Source organism: Quercus robur, chromosome 8, assembly GCF_932294415.1.
Source record: "Quercus robur chromosome 8, dhQueRobu3.1, whole genome shotgun sequence".
Taxonomy (NCBI): domain Eukaryota; kingdom Viridiplantae; phylum Streptophyta; class Magnoliopsida; order Fagales; family Fagaceae; genus Quercus; species Quercus robur.
The window spans coordinates 7,647,558-7,656,923 of NC_065541.1; the positions used below are offsets into that span (position 1 = coordinate 7,647,558).

Consider the following 9,366-nt stretch of genomic DNA (forward strand, 5'->3'; position numbering starts at 1 on the left):
TAATAGACAAAAGCTTATTGAATTGAAATTGGGGGAAAATGAAGACATGATTTCATGAGAATAAGATTTTGTAGAATTATCATCTATACGTGGGGAGGAAGAAGAGAGTTTGTAAGAGGGTAAGAGTTTTTGCTTTGATTTACACATTGGAAGGGTCAAACTTGGGTCATAATATGTAGGGCAAGAACGGGGCTTGAGTTTTTCATAAGGTTTGGTCTACTTTTAAAAGGTAGTCTATTTTATAGTGAATAACTTTTGGTCTAATTGGTCTAATTTTCAAGAACAACCCATATTTTATATAATACTAAAAAGAAGTTACTATGATCTATTGGATAACAGTAAAAAAAATATATAAATAAATAATAATAATAATAAAAAGAGGTAAAAAATGCTAAATTTTTATAATAGTAAAAATAAGTTACTATGATCTATTGGATAACAGTAAAAAGAATTATCATCTATACGTGGGGAGGAAGAAGAGAGTTTGTAAGAGGGTAAGAGTTTTTGCTTTGATTTACACATTGGAAGGGTCAAACTTGGGTCATAATATGTAGGGTAAGAACTGGGCTTGAGTTTTTCATAAGGTTTGGTCTACTTTTAAAAGGTAGTCTATTTTATAGTGAATAACTTTTGGTCTAATTGGTCTAATTTTCAAGAACAGCCCATATTTTATGTAATAGTAAAAAGAAGTTACTATGATCTATTGGATAACAGTAAAAATAAATAATAATAATAATAATAATAATAATAAAAAGAGGTAAAAAATGCTAAATTTATATAATAGTAAAAATAAGTTACTATGATCTATTGGGTAACAGTAAAAAAAGCTTAATGAAGAAAGGTAAAAAAGCTAAATGTAATATTAGAGTACCACGTGGCAAGACTCATGCACTCTCACATGAGGTCTCTGCTTTTATATATATATTGATTGTATGTGAATGTAAAAGTGCCATGTGTGCACTGGTGTAATAACAGTGGTGTAATATCCACAAAAAAGAAAAAGGAAAAAACATCTTTAATATATATAGAGTTCGGTTAATAAGTGCTTTGTTAATGAACCATTTTAAAAAAATTTATACTACTTTTATGGAAAATATAAAAAAGTTGATAAAAACCTAGTTATTTTTTTCTTTTAATATAAAAAGTTCTTAAAAATATTTACTAAAGTAATGTTCTTAGAGTATTAGTTAAATTTCCCCTTAAGGGGTCTAGTTAACAAGTGCTTTTCGGGCATTTGTTTAATGTACCATAGCACATAAACTATTTTACATACCCAAAAAGAAATTATCCAACTCGGAAGTCACCATGTCAGTTGCTTTTTTGGAGTGTGTATAAAACTATATAAAATAATTTGTGTGTAATTAACACTATTAAAAAATCAAGTACCTGAAAAAAGTAGCCTTTATATGCAAGAATGTAGGGTGTTAGCCGCGATAAAAAGCCAGTATGCTTCGGGAAAATTGTTCACAAATGTGCAAGATCTTTTTTGTCCTTACGGCCATATCATAAATGCAGTGAAGATGGGAAAATAATAATAATAAATTTCATTCAATTCCTAATATTTGGCTTAATGTTAACCAGGTTCAAAACTTTTCAAAACTAATCAATTTGGTTTCTAAAGTCAATTTAGTTCATAAAATAGTTGAGAAAAAATAACTAAATATTTAGGGACTAAGTTAGTTTTAAGGACTAAATTGGATATTTAAAAAAAAAAAAATTGGACCTGATTGACATTAATCCAATCCTCAAAAGTGTGGATAAAATTTACCCTAATAATAATAAAAAAAAATACAGCGAATTTTTTGTTGGTGGTTATGTAAGATGACAAAGATTAAAAAGCTACGGCATATCCCAGTTCTCATGTCACGAATTGACTTTCTACTTTCAGATGAAATAGCATGACTTCCCACCATTCTGCTATAAAATGGCACTATCTTCAGCCTCAAATTCATTATTCTCTAAAGAAGATCATAATAGATAATACCGACAAAAGTTTACGCCATTCAGTCCACCATAGGACATGTCGCGTCCGCCTATCTACCCTTTCATCCTCCTTTTTTGCTTCTTCCACCTTCCCTCTGGAATCCAATCCAATGACCTTCAAATTCTCATGAAACTAAAATCCGCCCTTCAAACATCAAACACCAATGTCTTCAGTTCTTGGGAATCCGGAAATTCCATATGCAACTTCACTGGAATCTCCTGCAACTCCGACGATTCCATTACAGAAATCGAACTTTCATACCAAAATTTAACCGGGGTTCTTCCTCTTGATTCCATATGCCAGCTCCAATCACTAGAAAAGCTCTCATTCGGGTTCAACCACTTGCACGGTCCAATTATGGACGACTTGAAAAATTGTGTCAAATTGCAATACTTGGATTTGAGCAACAATTTGTTCACAGGATGGTCGGTTCCAGAAATATCCTCTCTAAGCCAATTACGGTATCTACATCTGAATTTAAGCGGATTTTCCGGGACTTTCCCGTGGAAATCACTCCAAAACATGACCGGTCTTGTTTCGCTGAGCCTCGGAGGCAATCCTTTTAATCCTTCTCCATTTCCAAACGAGGTGTTGCTGCTTACTAACTTGACTTGGCTTTACCTATCAAACTGCAGCATCCAAGGTACAATTCCTGCAGAGATTGGAAACCTTAAAGAGCTAATCAACTTGGAGCTTGCCTACAATAACATGACGGGGAAAATCCCAGTTGAGATTGGGAACCTAGTCAACCTATGGCAGCTTGAGCTCTACAACAATTCATTCACAGGAAAACTTCCTATCGGTCTAAGAAACCTCACAAAGCTTGAAATGTTTGATTTTTCGAATAACTATCTTGAAGGCGATCTATCCGAGTTGAGGTTCTTGAATAACCTGGTTTCTCTGCAACTGTATCAAAACGAGCTATCTGGCCAGGTACCGGCCGAGTTCGGCAAGTTCACGAAGCTTGTGAACCTTTCTCTGTATAGAAACAGCTTCACTGGTCCGCTGCCTCATAACCTTCTCTCCTGGGCTAAAACTGTTTTCATCGACATCTCTGAGAATTTCTTTACCGGTCCAGTTCCACCAGATATGTGCAAGCAAGGTACTTTGTGGGGGCTTGCAATGTTGCAAAACAATCTTACCGGTGAAATTCCAGCAAGCTATGCCAATTGTTCCACTTTACGTTTTTTTTTAGTTAATCAGAACTTGCTCTCAGGTAACATTCCTATTGGATTCTGGGGATTACCGAACGTAGCCACAATTGATATCTCATTCAATGATATCAAAGGCTCAATTACATCCGATATCAAAAACGCCAAATCTCTTGTGAACTTACTTGCAGGACACAATCGCTTATCTGGGGAATTACCCACAGAGATTTCGGAAGTCACATCTCTAAAGTCAATTCAACTGAATGACAATAGACTGACTGGGGAGATCCCATATATGATTTGCAATGTAAGTTTTCTTGAAATTTTGGATATCGCTAATAACAGTTTGAAAGGCAAGATTCCACAATGTTTAGGTAACTTTAGTTATTATCTTAGGGTGCTGAATTTGCGAATGAATGATTTCCAGGGCACCATACCTGATACATTTGCAAAGGGTAATCAGTTGAGAACTATTGTCTTCAATGACAATAATTTAAAAGGGCTATTACCAAAATCTTTTATCAACTGTACAAATCTGGAAGTTCTTGACCTCGGAAACAACATGATTAGTGATTTATTTCCTTATTGGTTTGAAGCTCTTACCAATCTGCAGGTTCTTGTCTTGAAATCCAACAAATTCCATGGACCTATAGGAAATCATAACAGTAGTGGAGTGTTTTTCTTTAAGCTAAGAATTCTTGACTTGTCTCACAATGAGTTTACAGGTCTTTTACCAAGAAATTATTTTGAAAATTTCAATGCCATGATGATGATTAATGATGAAGACAGACTTGAACCGCATTATATGGGTGAAAGTAGTCAATATCAAGATTCGGTGGTGGTGACAGTGAAAGGGTTGGAAATTAATCTACAGAGAATCCTAACCATCTTCACAACAATTGATTTATCAAGCAACAAATTCGAAGGAGTGATTCCAGAAGAACTTGGAAGGCTTACAGTCCTTCGACTACTCAACCTTTCCCATAATAGCCTAACTGGCCATATCCCATCATCATTGGCAAAATTGACAGCACTTGAATCCTTAGACCTTTCTTCAAATAGCCTCACTGGAGAAATTCCTTTGCAACTAACAGATCTAACATTTTTGGCCATGTTAAATCTTTCACAAAACCAGCTTATTGGACCCATACCTCAAGCCAAACAATTTTCTACATTTGAAAACAACTCCTATGATAGAAACCTAGGATTGTGTGGATTTCCATTGTCAAGTAAATGTGGCACTAATGAGCTGACACAACCAGCACCACCATCAACATTCCAAGAAGACAATGATTCATTGTTTGCAAGCGGATTTGGTTGGAAGGCTGTGTTAATCGGCTATGGATGTGGCTTGTTGTTTGGATTAGCTATGGGATATGTTGTGTTTAAAATAAGAAAACCTAAATGGCTAGTAAGGTTCATTGAAGGAAAACAAACGGACAAGAAGAGAAGGCCTAATAATCGAAGACCTGGACAAAGAAGAAATTAATGCATTAAAGGGGTGCTCTGTTTGACTAGCCTCTCTTTTGATGGTATTTTGTGTATTTGTTTGTTTATTTTGAGATTGAATGGCATGTTTGGCTTAATTCCGGGGCTAGCCTTGTGCTTACTTGTACTTCTATTTTATGTATTTTATATTTGAGAGTATTTCTGTATGTATGTGTGTATGTTTTTTTTTTTTTTTTTTTTTTTTTTTGAGAGAGACTATGTGGCTTGTTGGACTTAGTTCAAAGGATGGACTTGTGTTCAGTTGTACTTTTAATATTTTATTTTGCTCAATAAAAAATGATAGATGAATTATTTATAATGGCAAAAATTACTGAAGAATTCTGAATTTGAGAAAGAAAACTACACTCCATAGATTCTACTTTCTACTAAGTAATCGTAAGAAGGGGAACAGAGATTGGATATATAGTGGAAATGGCAAGTAATACACTCCCAACCCCACCTTGAAAGAAACGTTCTTCCTCATCCATTCACTCTACTTGATTATACAGGACTCACCCACGTGTTTTCTTGCATTCAGAAAAAAAAGATTTGATATATCTTTAATAGTTTCACCAGATAATTGGGTCCAAATCCATTTTAGATAATGTCCGGAATGCTTCGTATAAAGAATTTGGGAACTCTCTCTCTCTAAATAGAATGAATGAGCTTTATTGATTGAATATGAGAATACAACTTAATCTGTACACTGTAGCTATCTATATATACAATCTATGGAAGTAAAGGAAAGTAACTAATTCCGTAAAAAGAGGAAAAATGGTTACAACAGTCCCACTTGTGCAACCTGTATTTCTGCTTATGTCATCCTTCTATCCACATGTCATCCTCCTATCCACGTGGCAAGGCTCCTTCATGCATGTGAATAAAGTGTTCATGATAAGGGACCGATTCAATAACTTCTATCAGTTCTGGACTAATCCAATCTCTCTGTATTTCAGTTCCTTGAGTGCTACCCTGTTCTCTGCCCTGTTCTCCATCTCTGGTCTTGTATCTGTTAATAGCTTGAGTGCATTCTTCCTTGCTTTTAACACTCCCCCTCAAGAGCAAAGCTCTTGCTTCTTGATTCAAGGATGGATACTTAGGATATTGAATGGTTTGTGCAAAAATATTGATAACTCCCAACCTTTTTTGCAACCTTAGAAAATTATCCACACCTAGAACTTTAGTAAAGATATCTGCCAATTGATTCCTTGAATTAACATGGAAGGTCTTAATTGTACCATCTAAAACCCTATTCCTCACAATGTGACAGTCTGCTTCTATGTGCTTGGACCTTTCGTGGAAGACTGGGTTTGCAGCAATATGTAACGCAGCCTGGTTGTCATAGTACATCAAGGCAGGTTTGTTATGTGTGACATGAAGGTCCTTTAATAGGTACATCAGCCAGAGAATTTCACATGTAGTTAAAGCCATTGACCTATACTCTGCCTCTGCTGAAGACCTTGACACCACAGCCTATTTTTTTGACTTCCAAGAGATCAATGCATTGCCAAGAAACACACAATATCCAGCTAATGACTTTCTGGTATCAGGGTAGCCTGCCCAGTCAGCATCACAGTAAGTTTTAAGCTGCAAATTTGACTCCACAGGAAAGAAAACCAATCTTCTTCTTGGCTGTAAGAGCAAGAATCATCGCCCTTGACCATGATTGGTAATTCCTCATTCCAAGCAATGGTTGCGTAACCAAGATACTGCCTGGATTTTCACTCGAGCTAAGAAAATAGGGATTGGGAGGAATGGAATTAGGGTTAGGAAGAGTAGAATTAGGAGGATCGTTATTGGAATTCAAGGCAGACTGTGATGGTTGAGGATCAGAGGGATTATTGGATTCAGAGGACGCCATTGTTGTGCTTCACCGATGCTCTGATACCATATAAAGAATTTGGGAACTCTCTCTCTCTAAATAGAATGAATGAGCTTTATTGATTGAATATGAGAATACGACTTAATCTGTACACTGTAGCTATCTATATATACAATCTGTGGAAGTAAAGGAAAGTAACTAATTCCGTAAAAAGAGGAAAAATGGTTACAACAGTCCCACTTGTGCAAGCTGTATTTCTGCTTATGTCATCCTTCTATCCACGTGTCATCCTCCTATCCACGTGGCAAGGCTCCTTCATGCATGTGAATAAAGTGTTCATGATAAGGGACCGATTCAATAACTTCTAACAGTTCTGGACTAATCCAATCTCTCTGTATTTCAGTTCCTTGAGTGTTGCCCTGTTCTCCATCTCTGGTCTTGTATTTGTTAATAGCTTGAGTGCATTCTTCCTTGCTTTTAACACTTCGATTATCAGGATGAAAAAAATTCGGTATGGTTCTGAACATTCTAGAATCTTTCCCGTCAATATAAAATTAATAATCACACTAATGGAGAGAGAGAAGCACAATTAGTGTTGGGCATTTTCCTATATTGTATGAACCAAGCTCACTAAAAGAATTGTAGCCAGCCAAGGGAGAGTATGAGGAGGAGCAGATAGAAGGTATAAAAAGGATGATCTACATCAATTTGGATCCATTAAAGGTCTGGTAAGAGGGCTTTGAACAATTTTGAGACCAATCTATCCTTGTTGATGACATGTGTAAGAGAAAGAAATCATAAAGTACAAAAAAATACCTATTGTGTAACAAAATAATAGTCTCTGCTTTGCTTTTCCCTTCATAAAAATCAGCAAAAAATCAACACCAACAAACAAGGCTGTTGCAGTCCTTAATTTCAACATATTTGAATAATGGTTTTCCTTTTAAGAAGAATTTAATTGAGAAACTTTAGTTATAACACATAGAGAATTATACCTGTCTTTTGGAGTTATGGTTCTTGTCTTGAGATTTAATTGGTTTCATGGTTCCGTAGGAAACCGTAAAAGTAATGTGATGCTTTTCTCTAAAATACAAATTCTCGACCTCTCTATCAATGTGTTTACTGGTCTTTTATTGAGATATTAATTTGAAATGTTGAAAGCCATGATGATTAGTGATGAAGATAAAGATGGACCATATCCTTTTGATCTATATGATTGATCTAGGAGATGTGGTGTTTATCAAGATTCAATAAAGGAGACAATGAAAGGATTGGAGACAAAATTAGTAATAGTCCCAACCATCTTCCCAACAATTGATTTATCAAGCAACAAGTTCCAAAGAGCGGTTACATGAATGGAATACTCAGCGCAAAATACACCTATGTAAGTCTAAGCATGGAATATACAATGAATGGCCTAGACTACATGAATCGAACCAGAGTAAAAAAAGAATTGGAGAACCACGGCATTTATTCTGGTTGAGAAACCGCTGATGATGGCAGAGTGTAATGGACGGCCGAGATTATTTCCGATTCGCCTCATACATCTTGTGCCCACGAGCCAACGGGGTTTGAACCATGAAGAGTGGCTTGGGTAAGAGAGACTGAGAGAGGAGGAAATTTTAAAAAGAATAATAAAAAAAGGAAAATGAAAAATAGAATAAGGAAAAGAAATTAAAAATAATTTCATTTATTTATATATAAAAAAGGGATCCCAAAAAAAAAAAAATAATAATAAGTGAACAAAATGATTAGTGCTGTTTCTATTGCATTAAATTGCTAATTTGAAATGGCCTTAATTTCATGGTTCATTGTATATAGGATTCCATTATTTGCCTTGAATTGAAATTAAATTTTTGTAATTATTTATGTACTCAATTTCAAGAGCCGTAGGCTTTGGCCACTCAAGTCATTATCTAAGGTCCCCATTGAAAAAGGATCCCAAAATTATTAGTCAAACCAAAGGCGGTTGTGCACTCTCTTCCTCATCCTACAAAATGTACCCATAATTATGGGCCTATAGACTGTACTAAACCTAAACCAACCCAATGAAAATCCTGAGTTGTTTTACCGACACGAAAAAAATAAATGTGGCCAGAGTTCATCAAAATAAAAAAGTGGCGAGTTTGCGAAATCATTGTTGACAATCAGTTCCCTTTTAACAGTTTGAAATTTCAATTAATCTTTCACATGATAGGTTGTCTGCATTAACTATCCGTTGTCTCACGTTGTTCGTTCACTCACCAAACAATCTGTCTCACTCTCTCCACCAAAATCAAAATTGGAAATTAGATTTCAACTTTACATCACCCTGTGTTGCGTTATCCAAAGTCTAGTAAAACTCTCTCTTTTTTTTTTTTTTTTGGGAAAAATAATATATTTTATATCTTTTTGTTAATTATGCCTTAATCTTGTTATTAGATTTTGCTAAAATACAAATTCCACCCTTTAAGTTTGACTGAAATTTATTTCAATTTTCTAACTTTACTTTTATTTAATTGAGTCTTTTAAACTTCAAATTTATTTAATTTAGGACTTCTATCCAATTTTGAATTTTGTTAAAAAAATTTCATTAAAAAAATATTATTTTCACATGAAAAAAAAATCTATAAAATTATTAAAAATATTTCAAGATTTTTTATGTGATAAATTTTTTTAATTAATTAATAGCATACTTAACGGCAAATTTTTAACAAAATTGGACAAAATACTTGAATTGAATAAATTTGAGTTTTAGAGGACTCAGTTGCACAAAAGTTAAGTAAGAGGACTGAAATGAATTTCAATCAAACTTAAATGATGTAATTTGCATTTTAGCTTTAGATTATCTATATGAAATTAATCTTGTTTTGCTTATATCCATCAAGTCATTGAGTTATATGTTGAAACTTGAATTTGGCTTTAGACTTGCTAACTCACGG

General features: G+C 34.6%; 1 protein-coding gene across 1 annotated transcript; it reads left to right on the forward strand.

The window, feature by feature from the left end:
• Positions 1 to 1,924: 1,924 nt before the first annotated feature.
• LOC126694396 (receptor-like protein kinase 7) lies at positions 1,925 to 4,790 on the forward strand. The gene has a single exon (XM_050390636.1). The coding sequence runs from the start codon at positions 2,021 to 2,023 to the stop codon at positions 4,622 to 4,624; it is 2,604 nt and encodes an 867-aa protein (XP_050246593.1). The 5' UTR covers positions 1,925 to 2,020; the 3' UTR covers positions 4,625 to 4,790.
• Positions 4,791 to 9,366: the final 4,576 nt, after the last annotated feature.